The sequence below is a fragment of the Oryctolagus cuniculus genome, chromosome 19, assembly GCF_964237555.1.
Source record: "Oryctolagus cuniculus chromosome 19, mOryCun1.1, whole genome shotgun sequence".
Lineage (NCBI taxonomy): Eukaryota > Metazoa > Chordata > Mammalia > Lagomorpha > Leporidae > Oryctolagus > Oryctolagus cuniculus.
In genome coordinates this window covers 24,046,325-24,066,683 of record NC_091450.1, presented here as the reverse complement: position 1 = coordinate 24,066,683, position 20,359 = coordinate 24,046,325, and the positions used below count along the sequence as shown (strand labels likewise).

Genomic DNA, 20,359 nt, shown 5'->3' with positions numbered 1-20,359 from the left:
GGAGACTGGCAAGGGGCTAGATCCATGTCACTTCTGTTCCCACTCCCTCTTCCTTTAAGGCTAACAGCTGCTTAGAAACCTCCTTGCAACCCTAGAAGCCACCTGATGAGGACAGTGAACAAACACCACAAACAACCTGTCTGGGCTTGGGCCACGCATGGGTAATTTAATTTGTTGTGTTGCCCATGGACCTGAGCAGCAACATCCTACTAAGCAAACAGCCTTTGTTCTGTGGCTCTTGTCCCTAAATTGTCAGGGAGTACAATTTTGCTGCCGTGTGTACAGCAGTCTGACATAATTAAGGCGAGAGCAAATGAGATTCTTCTTTACAAAGTGCCTGTGATGTAAATAACAATGCCATCATCTCGTTCATAGAAAGCACTTTCATTAAGAGATGCATTTTAATTTCAACATATTTGCATGAATCCATGTGGGTCATGGTGGTGGTGGGGCATTTGGTGATGATTTGTCTTCCATGAACTTGCCAGGTGTTTCAATTAGGTAGCATGACCATTCCCTCCCCAGGGAGCCCAGACCTTCTCTGTCATGTGCTCCAAACAGCAGGTAGGGACTACACTCACTGACTTGACGTTCCTGGAGGAAACAGACTTTCTGAAGAGTGAAAGGAACCAAGATGATTGTTTCTTTTTCTAAATATTTTTCAAAGGTTTGGGAAAGAGACTGGGGCAAAGTTCTGGTGGTGGTGGTGGTGGGGGCAGCAGCCGCACAGCAGACAGGGAAGGAACGTGATTTTGGGAGAAAGTCAAGGGCATTGGTGGCTTCAAGTTTGGAGTCATCAGCAGGGTAGATCCTTCTGCCTCTCCGAAGCACAATCCTTGCACTCTGATCGTCACAAATAGGGGGCAGTCTCTGTTAATTAAAGCCAGGAGCAGCTGCCAGAGTGAGCCTGCTCCGAGGACAGGGTCGCATGTCCTGGCAACAGGCGATCTCTTACAGATTTGGAGACGGACTTCTCTGTCCAGATGAGCGTCTTTTCTCTAAGGTGTTAACACAAAGAGAAATGCTTGAGAACCACCCAGTCCTGCAGGAAGGTGTCTGGGCTCGGCTTCCCCCGCCCCCAGGTCCTGTGCTCGGCTCCGCCCGGCTGCTTGCTGTGAAGTAGCAGGGAGAGGTGTGGGGGTGGACGGGTGACAGGTGAGCTCTGGGTTAGGTGACTGGCAGTCTGCATCCAGCTCAGACTTAGCTTGCTGGACCCCAGAGAGCCTGCCGGAGGTCCTCTTTCCAGTGCTGAATCCCAGTGGAGAGAGCTCCTTAGCCTTTTTTTTTTTAGCAGTCATCATAGCACAAACTCTGTCACCCATCCGGGGTGCTCTTCTCCTCTCCCTGTTTAAGACAGTCTTGCATAAAAGATCAGAACTAATGAATACAGCCCATACATATTTTCCAAGTGCTCACCATGATAGTCAAAGCTCCCTGCCGTTTGCATCTGAAGGTGGGGGACAGACACCAGTCTCACATACACAGTGCAGTGTCAGGTGGACGCAGGGTTGGGGAGCCTATTTTAGGAACGTGTGACATACAATGTCCAGGATGCAAGCTCGAGAATCCAATGTCTCGGGTCAAATGCCAGCCCCAGCGTACTCACCGAGCCATGGTCTGCAACTAGTTTAATTGCTTTGAGTTTTGGTCTCTTCTGCTCCTGTGTGAGCTTGGGAATATTATCTAACACAAGAGAGAGTTAAATGAGATCCGTCACTCAGTGGCTCAGCAAATGTTTCCAGATTGTCTGCTGCACGCTAGGCACTGCTCTGAGCTTCCGTGAGGAGGTGATTTTAGAAAAAACAGGCTTAGTGGGTATGCTACAAGCCCGGAATAAATGTCAGCTATCATTAGCTCTCACACACCAAGGCTGGAGTCGGTAGGATTCCGAGGGCTGCAGTGGGCGTGGGCTGCCAGTCATGACAGACATACCACACCATCCTATTTTGGGGATCCGATTCTAATGAACCTGGTGAATCCCGATGAAACAATCACACATCTTCCCCAGGTGGGGATGGTACAGAAGACATCTCTTCATACAGCAAGTCTCCCAGGGGCTGGCACAGTCCGGGGCAAGCTCTCTCAACATTGCCCTCCTGTGTGTCTGCAAGCCCTTTCTCAAACGTCTAAAGCAACTACCCAAACAAGTCCCAGTCAGTCCTCCCACGCCTTTTCAACCAAGGAGACCCTAATATCCAGCCCAACCCCTCAATTCTTTAAAAGCACCCCCAGAAGCCCTTGGCTGGAACCAAATTGGGGGGTGGGGGTGGGCAGAAAGCACTGTTTCCTTGCAAACCGCCTAGCCGACTTCAAAGTGTATACTTGGTTAATGTAATTAAAAAACAAAACGCCTGGGCGTGTGGAGATCTAAATCTGGTGCAGCAGCTTTGGTGCAAATTCTGTTTTGGGGGCTCCTGGATTCAAATTCAAGCCGAGGAGAGGAAGAAGTGGGAGAAGTGGGAGAGGGCCGACGGATGGCCGGAATCTGCCAGCAGAGAGAGGGGCAGATTTGGAAGCGCCAAGGGGAGACCGGAGGCTGCAAGCCCAGGAAGCCGCGCTGAGCTCCGCGGCGCCCGGTGAGAATGTCCGGGGGGCCTCCTTGGGGACAGGGGCCAGCTGGCTCCGGAGACCGATGCACGGGCTCCAGGTCCGGGAGGGAGGCTGAGGCTGGGCGCCCAGGCCTTGCGCTGCGCCGCGGTCGGCCCTCCCGTGGAGCTCCGAGAACGCCGCGGGGGCGGCGCGGGGCGGAAAGCGGCAGGTGCCGTGCCGGGGGCTGGGGGAGTTCCAAGGAACGATCTTCCGGGACCTGCCCGTGCCTGGGCTCCGTCCGCGGCCCCTGCCTACCGCCGGGGCTTCTTTGACTAGTTCATACCTAGCTGCTTGCCACCCCTCCTGGTCGGCTCAGCCTTGGGTCCTCGCCTCGGCCCGGGGAGCTGAGCCATCCGGGTCGCGCGCGAGGCTGGAGGGCGCAGCCGGGGGCCGGGGGAAGGGCGATGCGGAGACTGCGCCCAGCTTGTCTTGGAGCGAAAGCCATCTAGTGAGCCCCTGCCTCTCGGGGTCGCGCCTTCTTCCCTGGTGGGCAGATTCCGGCCGCAGCTCCTGCGCACGCACCCCGTGAACGAGGCACGGGCGGAGCCGCCTCTGCGCCCTGGACAGGTCCGAGCCGCGCCTCCCGACCAGAGAGGGCGCGGGAGGTCCCGCCGGCGTCCTCCACCTGCCGGGAAAGCCGAGCGGCTCCTCCAGCCGCGGTGGCTGCCTAGCTCGCTCCTCCCCGCCCGCCCGAGTCACCTCTCCCCGCGCCCCCGCCCCTCTCCAGCTCGCGCCCGCCCCCCCACCCCAACCCGCGCCTCCTCTGCCCGCCCCCCCTCTCCCTCCCCCTCCCCCTCCCGCCTGCCCAGCTCCCTTCATTCCACAAGTGTCGCTTCGCTCTCTCCGGCGCACTTGGCGAGCCGGCGAGGTGAGAGGGATTCTGCGAGCGGCCGCCGCGCGGCGAGTCCGGAGCGGGCGGCTGCGGGGAGGCGCGGACAGACCGACGCTCCCGCTTCTCGGCCCGCGCCTCCCCCTGTGGCCGCCGGACCTGCACCCCGCGCTTGCCCCCGCTCGTCCTCCCCCCCGCCCGGCCCCGCGCGCTCCTCCTCGGCCGGCCCCCTCGGCGCGCGGCGCGCTGGAGGCGAACGCGGGCTGAGCCGAGCGCAGTGGCCGCCGACCACCGAGCGCCCCGCGCCGCTCCCTGCATGTGCGGCCCGCGGCGGCTCGCAGCCCCCGGCAGCAGCCTCGGCAGCTTCGGCCGCGCCTCCAGAGGCGGCTGCAGCGGCTCCAGCGGCGGCCGAGCGGCCGAGCCCGGGCTGGGAGACACGATGCGCCGCGTCCTCCGGCTGCTCCTCGGCTGCTTCCTCACCGAGCTGTGCGCCCGCGTGTGCCGGGCGCAGGAGCGAGCGGGGCACGGGCAGCTGGCGCAACTGGGCGGCGTGCTGGTGCTGACAGGGGGCAACCGCTCCGGGGCCGCCTCGGGAGAGGCCGGCGAGGGCGCGGGGGTCTCGGACGCGCCCCCGACCCGGGCGCCCACGCCGGACTTCTGCCGCGGCTACTTCGATGTCATGGGCCAGTGGGACCCGCCGTTCAACTGCAGCTCGGGCGACTTCATCTTCTGCTGCGGGACTTGTGGCTTCCGGTTCTGCTGCACGTTTAAGAAGCGGCGGCTGAACCAGAGCACCTGCACCAACTACGACACGCCGCTCTGGCTCAACACCGGCAAGCCCCCTGCGCGCAAGGACGACCCCCTGCACGACCCCACCAAGGACAAGACCAACCTGATCGTCTACATCATCTGCGGGGTGGTGGCTATCATGGTGCTGGTGGGCATCTTCACCAAACTGGGGCTGGAGAAGGCGCACCGGCCCCAGAGGGAGCACATGTCCAGGTGGGCTGCCCCCCTCTTCCTCCCCTCGGGGCCTCGCCCTCCCCGCTCTCCCCTCCCCAACGTCCCCCAGGCAGTGGCGCGGGCCCCCAGCTTCTCCGCCGGGGGCTGTCTCCCCGGAAGCCAACTTGGGCTTGCAGCGCGACCAAGGGGCGCTGGGTTCCGCACAGGTGTGCGTGTGCGCAGGGGGCCTCTGTCCCCTCGCCCTCTGGCCAAAGGCGGAAGCGGACTTGAGTCGCGCGGCCTGGGAGCCCCCTGAATCTTGGGTTTTGGGGAGGGGGGGTCCTTGACACCCTTCGGATTCCAGGTAAACAGGGGCAGGCGAGCCCCAGAGGGAAGGGGGGCGTGTGCGAGCCCGCGCGCGCGTGTATGAGCGAGGTTGGCGGGGAGGGGGGGGGAGTGAGTGCCGCCTGCAACTCGTACTCGCCGCGGTGAGGCGGGGTGGGGGCGGGGTGGGGGGGAACAAAAGCCCAGCTTGGAGCGCCCTCCTGGCCATCCCACAGCTTCCCGGTCCCCGAGTGGGGATCTCGGCTGCCCCCGCCTGTGCCACCCTCCTTGCACCTTTCTGCTTGTCAGCACCTCCGCGCCACTCCCTCGGCCTGGCCGGCGTGGCCTCCGGGGGCCCGAGCCCCCTCCCCGAGAGCCTTCACCCCGCAAGCACCCTGATTCGTCAACTTTGCTGTGTGCCTGATGCATTATGCAAGTCCCAGCTCGGCAAGGCGCAGCAGATGGGGGAAGGCATTTGGGGATTAATGGAGCTATTTGCCTTTTGCGTGTGTTTTCTAAAGTGTCTAAATGAATTCGCACAACTCAGTAACTTTGGAGGCGGAGGAGGCAGTCGTGAACTTGCAACCCTCGGGCCAGGTGGGTGGGTGGGGGAGGCGAGGGGTCGGTGTGCAGTCGCGGCCCGTGAACGGCTCGCTGGAGGGCCGGGCGTGACATTTAGCTGTCCCCTTCCGGCGTCCGGGAAGCCAGGTTGCTGCCCACCTCCCCTCCCAGGCACCCCTACACCCCGCCGGGGGCCTGTGTGCGCGCGTGTCTGTGCACGCGCTCCGTGTGCCTGCTGCCTACAAGATCTTAACAAAGAGACCCACCAAAAATAGGCGAAGGAACATCACCACCTCACTAGTAATTATTTTCTATTTATACGCAGAGTATCCAATGATTTTTTTTTTCTCCAGAAGGGAGGGATTTGGGGGTAGGAGGTGAAGTTCTGGGTTCGGGTCAGCAGGGAGGTGTGAGGGGATGGTGAGGTTTTCAGACAGTGACATAAGCCGGGAGGGGAGCCAAGAAGCCCCCAGCTAGCAACGGAGTTCAGCCTTGGCCCCGCCCCCCTCTTGCGGTTTCCCCCTCCCACCTCAGGTGCCCCGTCAGCAGCCCCACCTGCCCACCTGCCCACCTGCCCGCCTGCCGGGTTATTTCACTCCCTTGCTGTCAGGCCAGGCCCTATTGATTCTCCCGGTCCCCGTGGAGGTGAGAGGAAGAAATGCGTGCAGGACTGCGGCAAAGGGTGCCGCCTGGGTAGCAAAGATTTCTCAGAGCCAGGTAGGCAGCTTTGCAGATTCGCCTGAACTGCAGAAATCTCTATGGAGCCTTTCCCTCCAAACTGGCTCTTAAAGGAGCCCTCCGGGATAGGGAGGGGCGGTGGGAAGGCGGGGAGAGGAGCTAACACCCGGGGTGGGTGGCTGGCAGTGACTTCACACGGTCTTGGATCTGAGCTCCTCCCCAGGTATCCAAGGGCCCAGCAGGGACCCGACTTCTGGTCCTGCCACCTTGCGGCGCTGGGGGGTGACTCCAGCCAAGGGCTGCAGCCCCGTGCCTCTGCAGGTGCCAGGGAAGCTTTGATTGGAGGTTGAGTGTAGGGGTTGCTTAGCTGCCCCGAGTGCACCTGGGGCGTTCCAGAGCGGGGTGCAAGGACAGACTTCTGCAGAGGGGGGTTGTTGCTTTTTGCTGGCAGCTTTCTAGGTATGGCGTTCAACCCTGGCTGCTGTTGACGATTACCTGGAGTGCTTTGCAAAATAAATAGGCAAAAATACATACATACAAAAATGACCTGTTACCAGGGGCCCACGTTAGACTTCGGAATCTCTGCTGTGGGGCCTAGCATATTTTCCTATAAAGCACTCCAGGTGATTTTCATGTTGAGCCAATCGCTGTTAAGGAACTGATAACCTCGAAACACCGGCCTGCATCCCAGGCCCTGGACTCTGTGTGTGTGTGTGTGTGTGTGTGTGTGTGTACACGCTCTCATGTAGTTTTCACAGGGACCTTATGAGCCAGGTACTGTTTTAATTCCCACTTACCTGTGAGAAAACCATGGCTCAGGTATGGTGGATTGCCCAAGGTCCTACAGTTAGAAGATCGTGCAACTTCTTGTCTCCCAGTTTCAGCTATGCCAAGGGCAGATGTTTTCAAATCAAGTGAGCGTGGGAATCTGGGGGCAGCAGAGGTCCTAAGAATGCAGACTGTTGAGTTCTATCCACAGAGATTCTGAAGCCATGGGTTGAGGTGGTTCCCCACCATCCTGCTGTTAACAACCTCCCTGGATGGCTCCGAGAAAAAGCAGCCCACATTTGGGGAAGCACTGGGCTTGGGACTATTTTGCAGAGAAAGGAAAGGGGCCATTGCTTGCACTGCGTGGCTTGTTTCTCTCCCCCTGGGTAACCTGTCTGTGGTGCTGGGGTTGCCCCAGGTCACCTCCGAGCGCATCAGGTGCTCATTCTGCAGTTAATCGTTTGGGGTCCCCGCCTTGGCACTTGGCTCCTTAGCTTCTGCCTGACGGTGCCAAGGGATGCAGGTCTACCATCCGAGGGCCTGCTGCAAGGTAGCACAGCTTCCAGGTGAAACTCACCTGCCAGCTGCCGCTTCTTTATTTTGTCTGCGGCTGCAAGGGATCCTAAGCTGGGGTTGCTTCTCCACTTGTCTCGGAGTACCTTTTCTTAAAGACATAAAGCAGGTTGCCATTTTCCCAGGGTGAACTTGGGCCCTGGTGACAAGTTAGACTTGTGTTTTCCATCGGAGTCTTCCAAGATGTGAGTTAGCAGGCGCAGCGTCCTAGGTGCACGGCTCACTTCCTTCTGGGATAATTGAGAGAAATTCAGCAATTCCAGGAAGGTGGGGACAGGGAGGCTGGGGTGAGATTTTGTGAGAGCCACCCACCCTATTAGCCTCGGCGGCAGCATCCCCATTCAAGAACTGTTTTTCTTTTCTTTCTTCTTCTTTTTTTTTTTAAACAGCTTTTTCCTTCCATTCCTTTTTTAAGAGGCAGAGGGCTCCCATCTCATGGTTTAGTACCTAAATGCCTGCAATAACCGGGGATGGTCCGGGCCAAAGCCAAGACCCAGGAACTCAATCCAGGTGTCCCTCATGTGTGGCAGGGGCCTGATGACCTGAGCCATTTCCTGCCTCTTGCCAGGGTCCCTTCTTCCAGCCTCCCTCCTTGATTCCTCTCCTTCCTTCTTTGCCTCTTTCCTTTTCTTCCTTTTTTTTTTTTTTTTAGCTGAAACATTGAAAATAAGTTACAAACAGGCCATTGGCCCTGAGGGGGTGCTCAGCATGGGTCTGCTAAAAATATTGTCCCACAGAACACAATTCCATCATCATACTCGAGGGAAGCAAACCCCCAAATTGCTTGGTATCACCAAATGCCCAGTCAGGTTAACCATTCCCAGTCATGTGAAAATGTTGTGGGGCTTGGTTTCCCAAGTTAGGATTTGGTCAAGACACCATCGTGTTTGGCTGTGAAGTCCCTTTACTTTCCATTGTATTGATGTTTCAAAACCAAGCTGCAATCAGTTGTCAACATTTAAAACTGGAGGATTACACACAGAAAACCCAAGTTTTGTTGAGAATCCGGTAGGTCTGGTAACACCGCAGCTGCATGTTCACAACGGAACTACTGGTTGTGCTGAGTGGTGGGTGCTCCCTTTGGAGAGATCTTGGGTTCATCTCAGCCACCATCCTGCTCCCCTATTTCACTGAGAGATGTTACTGGCCAGGCTGGCCTGAACAGCATGGGCTCCAGTGAGATGGCCTGAGATTTGATTCTGTCTCAGCCACTTAATTGCTGTGTGACCTTGGGAAAGCTGCTTCCTCTCTCTGAGTCTGTAAGTTGAGAATTCACCAAGACCAGGCTTGGAACGCAGTAAGTGTAGACCCTGTCTCAAGGTCACTGCTTGGCAGCTCTTACTCTGTAACACCACCCTTATTAGAACGCGTCCGGCCTTGTGTTACCGAGGGGAGGAGTTCTGTTGCCTGGACCCCATTGGTCATCCCTAGTCCTGCTGTGTTTGTTTATCAGTGTGACTCTGGCCACGTCTCCTCACCTCTCTGGATTGCACTTGAATCTGAACTGGAGAGGCTGGGCGATTCAGGAGGGGGAGGTCCATGAGTGACTGCGTTCAGTGCGTTGCTGACCGTAGGTCTAGGGGACATGGAGGAAGCCTGCTGGTTCTGCAGTCTTGCCATAGACTTCATGTGGAAGTTCCCATTTCGTTTCATGCCCTTCCCTTTGAGGTAGGGGTTAGGATAACCTGCCCTGTACAGAAGCGTGGATCGCTTTCCACAAGGACGAACAAGACCCCAGTGAGTGAAGAGTTGGACTTCGGAGCCAGGCAGGCTGAGGAAGGCACAGGACCTGGTCTTGGGGTGAAAACCTGCAGGACTTCAAGCTTCTCAGATCCCAGAGAAGTGCTTGTACCCTGCAAACAACAGCACGTGCATCTGGCCTGCTTCAAGGAGCCACTGTGAAATGCAGATGAAGAAGAGCATTTTGTGTACCTGCTCCTGCTGAGCCCACACCTCTTCCAGGAGGCATTGGTGAAAATGACCTTGGGGGCAGAAACCCTTGTTCGAAGCTCTCTACACTTGAAGCCAGCAGAGAACCTGTGTCAGAATTTTGCCCAGCTTTAATCAGAATTGGAAATCCAAGCATCGAATTGCAGAGAATGATGTCTTGTTTTCCAAACACAGTTCAGCAAAGCTGGAGTTGTTTGCAGATAAATGGTGTCTTTCTTTTGCCCTTCCTCTCGTCTTTGGACTTTTGTGCAGTGTCCCCACCTTCTTGCATGTCTCTGGTTATCCTATGACTTTTACCAGCTTCCTGGGCTGGGGAAACCAATTATGCACCCATATACTGTTGACCATTGTTTACCATGGGAAGTCTTGAATTTTTTTTTTCTCTCCCCCCCCTTGAAGGCTATACTGTTTGGGTACCAAGTCCTTGCATTTTAGAAGTCAACTTTATTGTTCATTGTGTAGCGTACACAATGGAATGCCCGCAGTTTGATGAGCTCTGGCCACTGTCTACATCTGTGTGACCACATGCCCGTCGCCCGTTCTGCATTAATGTTACTTCTCTGCAAGAGGAAATGCCCAGGAGTCCTGTTCAGGTGTTTGAACATCAGAACGTGGTTTGGACGTTGGGACCCTCAGAGGCTTTGAAGGTCTGGGACTCAGAGCTCTGCTTGCCCACACTGAGGTCCAGCTCAGCCGCTGGAATGAAGATGCAGTATTTTATTTCTGTGCCTCGGCTGCGCCTGTTGTGTTTGGTTCAAAGTCTCCTCTGTCAAGATTGCATGGCTGCCTGTCTTTGCCATTTAGGTATCCACTCCGATGTCACCGTCTCGGAGGGGCTTTCTTTGATCACCCAGGCTTCATTTCCTCTGCCCTACACACACACACACACACACACACACGCACGCACATGCACATGCACACGCACGCACGCATGCACACCAGCTCACTGCTCCACGTTACCTATTTCATTTTGCATTATGGTCTAAAATTTGCTAGTTTATTATCTGTCTTCTTCAATTGTAGCTCACAGTAAGGAATGCAGGGTGACGACTGTGTCCAGAGAGCCTGGTTTAGTACTTGATGCATAAGAGCTCTGGTTTCTGACATCCTCCCTTGCGTGGCGTGAGGAAGTATCGCCTCGTTCACTCATTCCTGTATTGCATAGGTATTTATTGAGCATTGACTTTATGTCCAACACTGCACTGAGAGCTGTGAAAGAGCAGAGAATAATAAAGATGCAGTGCTTGCTCTCCTGGAGTCAAATAGCAGGAGACAGGAAACACACGAGGACGTGTGCCGGAACATGGAGGCTAAGTTGAACCTTGTGGCCCTGCCCATGTCTAATCATTTCCAACCTTAAAAGTTGCAATATTTCAGCAGAATTGCTCGGGACTGGGTTAAGGAGTTATAAAGAAAAGTGTAGTTTCTTGCGGGAAGGTCCCGATCTTTGGCAAGGTTTCCTAAAGAAGTAGAACCAATATGTAAAGACATTTATTATAAGGAATTGGCAAGTTCAGAGTCTTCAGAGCTGATGTCCCTGCTCCAGGCTGAATGACTTCTGTAGAACCGGGGAGAGTCACTGTCCCAGTGCAAAGGCCGCCAGGAGCGTTCTCTGCTACTCAGAAAGGCTCAGTCTCTGGCCCTGTTTGGGCCCAGATGACATGATGAGAGGCCCGCTTGCATTAGGTCCTCTGCTTTACTTGTCTACCCACTGGATGTTACTCTCTTCAAAGAATACCCTCACAGAGCTACCCAGAGCAATCTTTGATCAAATACCTGGGCACCCCATAGCCTGGTCAAGGTGACCCTGACCTTGACCATCGCAGGTCTTGCTATTCAGAGGGTGGCCTGACAACTTGAGCAGCATCTGTGGCCTCACCCGACTATGCTGAATCAGAATCTGCCTTTTGACAAGGTGCCCAGGTAATCTGGGCATTCAAGTTTGAGAAACTGCCACACTGTGTGCTACAGATCCTTGGGCATTTGTTGAGTTGTTGCACATAATTTCTTAATTCATTAAAATTTTGAGGCACATCCTCACCCCATATCTGTACATTTCTTTTAGTCATAAGCATATGCACGTACCTGTGAAAAATTAGTAGGTACATTGTAAAGCATCCATAAGAACAGAAATTTGAAACTGAGCTAAAGGTGAAATATTGTTTTAAAATTTGTTGCTAGTCATGATTTCATGCCATCATTAACTGGTATCTTAAAAGATGTACATTGAGTGAAGCTCACTGTTAATAAATAAATCTATATGTTAAATATTCCTGATGCTACTTTGGATTATTTTTGGCTGCCTTTGTTTGGATCTGAGTGGATCATCATCGTTTTAACCATGTGGGAAGTTACTGATGAGAAGAGCGGAGCCAATCCTGTTGTTTGCATGTGGTTGCACTATCTTCAGTATGTGGTTTTGTTAGGGGGCCTAAGATTTAAGCCACAAGGCTGATTGGTGACAGTGTAGACATGAGTAGATGATATAATCTGTGCACCCTCTTTGGGGGCACACATAACCTCAATACAGGCAACAAGACCCAGGGAGGGTGCCTCTGGAGGTCACCTTCCTTGGTCCAGGGTTTCTGATTCCCATCATAGGACGTGGTGTTCTGGGCATCAGTACACATATTAAGTGTATTCCTCACTTTCAATGACCCAGCACACCCGTTCAGACATGTCCTGTCCCTGTGACTGTGGCAGGAGCCCTACATTGAAAATTCCTTGGGCAGGAAATGGAGCTCTCTCCAAATCCTTGTCTCCACTGCATTTTCTGGGGATGGCAGCACTAGGCAAAAGTATCTGTCGGCTTTTGGACTGGAATTTCATGATTTTTGGCAGCCCTGGGGATCTGCAGATGGCAGAGCTGACCAAGTTCATAGTGGCCATCATGCCTGCTCAATTTGCCATCTTCTTGAAAGCCTGAATATTTTTAACATTTTGGGAAGGCTCCTGTGAGATGATGATGAAAGCTATGGCTCCTTTATCAAGAAAACTGCACAAAGTTTCCATTCAATTTTACTGCAACTTGGGGATTCTGCAAAGCCCAGGGGGAAGACCTTGTTAGGAAGTGACCGAGGCAAGTTAGTTGGGGAAGGCCTCCGTCGACTGTTCCTTTCCCTGAAGTCTCTGAATTTCAGACTTGGCTTATCACACAGAGGCAGGGAGAAGTGTGAACTTTCATTTCAGACACTTTCAAGTTTGTCCATTCAGTTCCACTGATGAGCTGGGTTTCCATAGGCAGCTTTGGATTCTGTAAAATAGGCCGTGATAATCCACACCTTGTAACATTCTCCTCCTCATTCGCCCTGTTCTACTTTATTGGATGTCTTGCTTGTTATGCAAGTACATGACCTTGTTCCTGCCCCAAGAGCTTTGCACTTGCTGTGTACCCTGCCTGGAATACAAGTCCATCATCGTCATGTGGACAAACCCTTCTCGCTACTCAGGCATCAACTCAAACATCACCTCTTCATGACCATACCCTACGTCTCTCCTTGTCCATTTAGGATTCTTAAGTAAGTGTAGAATTCAGCGGTTTTCAGGATAATCACAGCATTCACACCTGTCATCACTGTTTACTTCCAGTCCACTATTTAATTCTGAAAATGTTTTTATCATTCTTAAATTCCCATATCCACTTGCAGTCAATTTCCTTTCCCCCTTCTCTATGCTAGCCCTTGGCAAACATGAATCTACTTTCCATCTTTATGGATTTGTCTGTTCTGGACATTTGATATAAATGGAATCCTATAATATGTGAAGTTTTATAGCTGGCTGCTTTTGCCACTCATAATGTTATCAAAGGTCATCCATGTTTAGAAGGGATCATCGCTCCCTTCCTTTTCATGGCTGTTTGATATTTCAGTTCTTAGACCATGTTCTGTGTATGCATCCATTGGTTGATGGACACTTGTTTCCATGTTTTGGCTGTTTTGAAAAATACCGCTTAGTCCAGTCCATCTTGACCTTGCTACTCTTTTTAAAAAGTTTATTTGAAGCCCTTGTTTATTGAGCATGGCTATTTTTTATTCTCTCCTATAAAATACAAGTTCTAGGAAGGCAGAAACCTTAACTGTCTTGGACACAGTTGTGCCCCCAGAGCCTTGTATAGTACATAGCACATGGTGGACATTGCTTGTTGAATGAACAAATGAATGAGAGCTGTTGTTAGTCTCTTGTCTCTTTCCCTCTAATTCACATGAGATTATTGCTTGTTGAGCTTTTTAATGAGTTAAATCTGAGACTTCTGCTCATCAGTGGTGTTTCTTGCCTTATTGTCCCGTCGTGCCATGATCAACCTTTCCTTCCAGTTTGGGTGCTCTGCTGTCCTAGCGTGATGTCACACTGAATGTGCAGCAGACCCACACAGGCCTCTGAGAAAGCAGCCTGCTGAGGCCCGCCCCTGGAGTTTTTGACTTGTCTAGATGGATGTGAAAATTTGCATTTTTGCAAATTTCCAGTTGATACCGATGCTGCTCCACTGGTCGGCAGACCAGGGTGTGAGAGTCACTGCTCTCCAAGCACACAAGGGGTCTTCGTAAAGTTCATGGAAAATGTGTATTATGAACAAACAATGCATGGGTTTCAAAATTTTTTGCGCCAAAAACAACCTTAAATTTTAAGTCCATTTCCATGTACTTTTTGAAGTACCCTCGAATGGAGAATTATCACCCCTGCAGGTCAGGGGGATGTGGGTATGATGCAAGATGTTGTGGTCCCAAGGGATGGAAGAGATTCCCATTCAGTGATATGCCCAGTTCTTGTGTTGCAAACACAAAGGAACGAACAGAATGCAGCTTAAGGTAAAAACACTGCTTATGTAAAAGATACACATGTATATGGCAACACCTCAATATTATACATCATTCAAGCATATTCACATATCTGAATAAGGACAAGATGGAGGGCAAAGAGAAAAAGAATGTTGGTAGGGTCTGACCTTAGTGTGTGATCTCTGTTTTGATAGTTATCTCTGTCCTGTGTGCAAACACTGAGCTTCTTTCCTGAGTTTTTATCTCATTGTGAGATCACAGATACAGGCCGAATAGTGTCTCCATTTCTTCCCCCAATAAAAAGACTCTGGGTCAAAGCCCTGCGCTACCGCTTACTGGCTGTGTGGCCGGAACATGTCGATCCACCTCTCTGCACCTGTGTTCACTCGTCTGCAAGGGGTAGGAGTCCTCCTGAGGGTCTTTTGTGCGGCTTTGTTAAGACATGTAACGCAAATAGCATAGTGCCAGGTTTGTGGTAAGCATCCCATAAATGTTAGCCAGTGTTACTAATATTGGATTGTGGATGGACATTGTTGATATCTGCTGTGAGATATAGAGAACAAAATCTTTGAAGTTGAGACACATAGCATGTATTCATTATTTAATCCTCCCAACAACTGCACAGGGTAGATGATAATGTTATTCCATGGCAGTTGGGAGAGGTATGTAAACTACTGTATTTGAGTCCTTATGTAGCCTCAAATCACAATATGTATGAATTTCGTGTTTTCTCCACTAACCCCCATGGACAGCAGCTTTGTCTTTTGTTCACAAACACCATGGTCAGCTCATAGCAGGTGCCCGTAAGTGTGTTTTGAATGGAGAGTTTTTAAATTCACTTTTCTTTCAGGGCCCTAGCAGATGTCATGAGACCACAGGGGCACTGCAACACTGACCACATGGAGAGAGACCTTAACATTGTTGTCCACGTCCAACACTACGAGAACATGGATACGAGAACCCCCATAAATAATCTGCGTAAGTATAGCTGCCTGGACCATTTTTGGTCCAGGTGACCTGTGTAGTGATCAAGTTACCAGATGTCCTGCTGTGTGTTGTGTTTGGGTTAGTTAAGAGTTTCTCTTTGTTGACAAGTTAGAAATTTTATTTCATTTCTTCTTGATAAAGCTGAGTTTGGCATCATCAGATTTGGCCTGGTTGCTTTCTCTGGTAAATAGTGATCCACCCAGTTGGTTCATTGTGGTTGGTGCCTTTTAGCTTGTAGATACTACTTGATTGATTCAACTTAGTTGATCTGTTAACCAAGAGTCCTCTTGGTTGGTTCATCATGGGGAGGTACTTAGTTTACCTGTGGATTATTTGCTTGGCTAATCTTAAGTGGTTAATCAATAATGCATTTTATTGATTTATCTGGATTGAGTCATCTGTTAGCCAATGGTCCATTTACTTACTTGTCTGCTTCCTAACAGACTATTGATAGGTTTTTCATGCTGTTTCTTAATCAACAAATACTAGTTCAGAAGAAGAATGTCTTTTCAAAACTAGAGTTTCATTAAGGTAATCCACAAAATACTCTAGGTGTTGGGGGGAGGTGTTGAGCTATGGTTGTGCTGTTTCGGGGTATAAATGACTCATGTAAAATTGCTCTTCCAGGAAAAAAAGAGCTGCATTTGCTATTGTGTTCCAGCAGAACACACTTGGGATCTTGGTCTACTCCCCCAAACCTCCGTCAGATTTACATACTTCCAATATCTGTTATGGATCTGATCCATGGACTAATGGGACTGGTAGAAAAATATGATTGCTTGGTTTTTGACAATAGTGTATTGCCATGGTTATTTCTAGCAGTTATGTGTTCAAATAACCACAACATTAAAGTACCATGGAGGGCTTGGTTTAATATATCAAAAGGCAGACAATTCAAAGGATGCTTTTGGCTGTGACTAGAGGTTCTTGAACACAGAAACAGTTTTGGCACTGCACATTTTTACAGTCTGTGTTACCTTTGCTGAAACTGTCCTAGGCACTGCATGGATGTTTTATTTTATGAATTGTAGTTTTGGGCTGCTCGGTTGCAAATTTTCATGCTCAGCGAATGGAGGAAGAAGTCTGGCATTTGACATAGGTGATGTGAATTTTCTGATTCTGCTTGATGATGCTGTTTCATGGTTTGGAAAATTGTTGCAGTATGTTAGAAAAACCAATGTTTATTTTGTTTGAAAAATGGGTTAATCAAATAGCATTAGAATAGTGTAATTAAATCCTATTAAATAAAATAATTATTAACCAAATTAATGATTAGATTAAATGGGTAGAATAATTATATTCTATTTAATTGTCAGTAAACAATGTGATGTTATTTATTTACAAACTGGATCATGAAATAGCCTAAATTTCAGAGAAAAAAATATGCCAATAATTGGAAATTTTATGATCAAATCCCACAGCCTCCAAAGTTATGGTAACCAACTCTGACGTAGTGATTGCTGTGCCTAATTTAGATTGGGTAAAAATGAACCCATTCTCTTTCAGACTACACTGTTCAGAAACAAACCGAAACATCCTGAGTGAGTGAACACGGTGGTGGAGCAGATAAACTGAAATAGTGTTGAGGTCTGGGCTACACGAGGTGGCTGTTAATGGGTTTTCCATTAGGAGTTTCGATCTCAAGGATGATTTCGAATCAGTACTAAATGGAATAACAAACTCATTGAAGTACTTCAACTTTCATCATTCCATCAGGCGGAAGGGCAAGGGACATTAATGAATGTTGTCTACACGAGAGACTTTCATTTAAAGTTGTCCTGAGAATAAATTTCTGCTCAGAAGTGGGTGTGTGGCCACTAATTTGAAAAGCCTCTTGTTACAAGCTTCCTTGGTTTATTTATGATTCTTGCTTTTGATCTATATTTGTGTCTCACTATTCAGTGATATCTTATACCAAGGTAGAAAGTGTCTTGTAATAGTCCCCCGAGTAGGGCTGTACTAGCAACACCAGAGCACTTCTCATAAACCCGGGGGAGAATCCCAGGAATAATATCGAAAGCATTGCATTGCTGTAAGGGTTGCCACAGATATTAATTCCACATAATCCTGCAAGGTTGATCTAATCCTTCTCTGCTAACCTTCTTGGGAATATCTGAATAAGAGAAGTAAGCTTGGAACCCATTCACAGATTTACAAAAATAAGTTAATTTACATAACATTTACATAACTACATTCTGTAGTTGACAGTTACAGCTGGCTTGTTTGCAATGGCTTGTTTATACTGTTGTTGATTTACAGGAACTATTTATATATTAAAGATAGAAAAAATTTGTACATTTAGAAGAATGGATGATTTTGGGGAGTTTGTTGAGAGGATCAGACACGATTATTGATATTAATCAGTTATTAGGGGTTGAAGAAGCCAATTAGTGTAGCTGATTTTGGCTGCTAGAGAAGGAAAGAAGGGATCTTACTTGATAACTGGAACATTGGATCAGCCCTTCATGGTAGAATTAGAATGCACCTGTTGAATAGAGAACCCTTGTCTGTGTGACGGGCAGCGGGGTGACTGTAGCTCACAAGAACCTGGTATGTATTTCCTGAGAAAATAGGAGAGAGGAGCTCCAGGGTTCCAATCATAAAAAACGGCAAAGAGAGGGAAACATTCATTCCCCTGATTCGATCCAGACATGTTTATAAGTCACATTGCATCCCATAAATATGTACAGTTGTTCATCAAAAAAAGTTTAAAATGCTTTAAAACTATTATGGTAAATAACAAAATTGAAACCAGCAACACTGAAAGACTTTTCTGGATGTGATGGGAGCTACAAGGATTTGCTGTTACAAAAAATGGAAAGAAAGATGCATCTGTTTGTGCTACACCATGGGGGTGCATGGTTGCTTTTTGCTCAACCTCCAGGCTACAACATTTGCCTGGGGATTCAGTAGTCTCAACTTCAACATCAGTTTCATCTCTATTCAAGGACCTACTCAGCGTTGCTTTCAGAGAATAATAATCCTCACCTCTTCCTCCTTCCTCACTTATGTAATACAAATGCTAGGCCAGTTTCTGATGTCTTCCTTATAGTTTGGTCAGATACCAAGAGAGTCAACAGCCAGTGCAGTCTTGAAAGGGAGGAGGTGGAGAAAGACATGGGTGAGTGCAAACAGGGAGGAGAGAGCTCTGAGATGTGGGCATTTTTGCCAACCTTCTTTATCAAGTTCCTGGAGTTGATTTTCCCCTGTATATGCAAGACTCGCCTTTTGCTCTGAAGATGGATTTTCCTCTAGCTGATGCTGTTCATATTCTTTCCAGGCATTCAGTGGCATTGCCTAAAAATATTTAGTCTGATAATCAGAAGGGCTTTGACCTCTCTGATTAACAGGATGTAGATTCCGTTGAGATAGTGATTTTCTACAAATGCTCTTTGGCTTTTGTGTAATTATAGTTTGCTTTTGAAGGCACATTTTGTCCTTAAGTGCTGTGAGTGTACAACGCCTCCCTTGTCCCTACCTTGCTGCCTGGCAGTGACACCCCCACTACCTCTTCAGGGAGTGTGGGGTAAATGCAATTTCCCTTGACTCTTTTATTTATTTATTTATTTTGGCAGGCAGAGTTAGAGAGTGAGAGAGAGAGACAGAGAGAAAGGGCTTCCTTCTGTTGGTTCACTCCCTAAATGGCCACTACGGCCGGCGCGCTGTGCTGATCCGAAGCCAGGAGCCAGGCACTTCCTCCTGGTCTCTCATGCAGGTGCAGGGCCCAAGGACTTGGGCCATCCTCCACTGCACTCCTGGGCCACAGGAGAGAGCTGGACTGGAAGAGGAGCAACCGGGACTAGAACCTGGGGTACTGGTACCACAGGCAGAGGATTAGCCTAGTGAGCTGCGGCACCGGCCTCCCTTGACTCTTAAGGGCAAGAGATGTGGGTGAAGGGCTGTGGATACCACTTGGATCCATGTTTCTCAAATTTCTGTGCTGATATCACTTTTGTGAAATGAGAGTTTTACTTTGAAATAGTTTTTATGTACAAAAAAGGTGCAAAGATAGTACTCGGAGCTCTGCACACACCTCAACCTGTCTGCTTGGGGATAACATCTTCCATCACTGTGGCATACTTGTCAACAATAGGAGATCCACATTAGGCAATTCCTTTTAGTTCAACTATAGCCACTGTTTGAATTTGGCTCCACAGATGTCTCTGTCCAAGGATCAGATGCAGGATAGCACATTGTATCTGGCATAGCAGATAGTAGTTTTGGTTCTGCAGTATTGTATAATGATGCTGTAAAGGAGGAAAACAGCATTAAATAAGTCAGCAGCCGTTACAAAGCCTTTATGGCCGTGGTGCACAAAGTGTCTCCCAGTGTCTATAAAAATATTCACATAAAATTATTCACCAGGGGCAGGCATTCGGTACAGCCATTAAGTTGCTGCTTAGGATGCCTGTAACCCATATTTGAATGCTTGGGTTTGAGTCCTGGCTCTTCTTTCAATTTTAGCTTCCTGCTAGTGAAGACCCCAAGAGGCAACAGGTGATGATTTGAGTACTTGGGCCCCTGTCACCCACCTGGGAGACCCAGGTTGAGTTACAGGCTTCTGTCCTCCATCTGGCTCAGCCCTAACTGTTGCAAGCATTTGGAGAGTAAACCAGCAGATGGAAGACCTAACTACTCCCACCCCCACCTCCTGCTTTTCAAATAAAAGGAAAAGGAGGAATCTTAAAACAATTGTCCACTACTGTCCTGGCACTGCTGTGGTGTGTGTTCACAGGAGAGCATTCACTCATGTGCCTTGCCCACTTGTGGCCTCTCTTTGGAACCGAGTTGATGGTGCTACCTATTCTACAGCCTAATCTGATCAAGTGATGTCTGAGATGACTGGGAAATGAGTACTTCACGTTTCAGGACACAGAATCTGTCACAAAGAGGAGGCTCCTCTTGCAGCCAAAATTCCCCCTCTCCTAGGATGATACCCAAATGGGTTTATAAGAAATCCAACATGTGGTTTAGTTTCTGAAGAGGTTGTGTGGTTCACATATAGGCACCTGGATTATCCTATACTTGCCTTTTGGAAAAACTGGCATGGACATTCCAAAATGTTTAAAAATGTTGAAAGGCGTTTCCTCGGCTGGACAGGCAAAAAGATAAATAGATAGGGGAGTATGTGCAGAATAAAACTTAGATGAGATAGAATACTATTAACAAGGACTTCTTCAGATAGTAGGTAAACTCATCCACCTTGAATCCTCAACATCTTATTAGGATGACACTAATATTTTCACCATCATAAAGGTGTGGACACTGAGGCACAGAGTGGTTACGTTGCTTGTGTAAAGTTTGACCAGCTGTGAAGTGCGGAGCTGGGATTTAAATTGAGCCAGTTGAGCCTTGGGTCTGCAATTTTAAGCACTATGTGCTT

The 20,359-nt window shown here is 49.6% G+C and overlaps 1 protein-coding gene across 3 annotated transcripts in view; it reads left to right on the top strand.

Annotated features, from left to right (window-relative positions):
- Positions 1-3,403: 3,403 nt before the first annotated feature.
- SHISA9 (shisa family member 9) overlaps positions 3,404-20,359 on the top strand; it is a 319,156-nt gene continuing 302,200 nt past the window's right edge. Inside the window, exons 1-2 of one of the 3 annotated variants that reach the window (XM_051847822.2) lie at positions 3,404-4,420; positions 14,840-14,967. In XM_051847822.2, the coding sequence (XP_051703782.2) occupies positions 3,735-4,420; positions 14,840-14,967 (814 nt within the window). In that variant the 5' untranslated portion in view covers positions 3,404-3,734. The remainder of the gene's footprint in view (positions 4,421-14,839; positions 14,968-20,359) is intronic. The other 2 variants (XM_002711757.5, XM_008257739.4) reach the window with 2 other exon arrangements.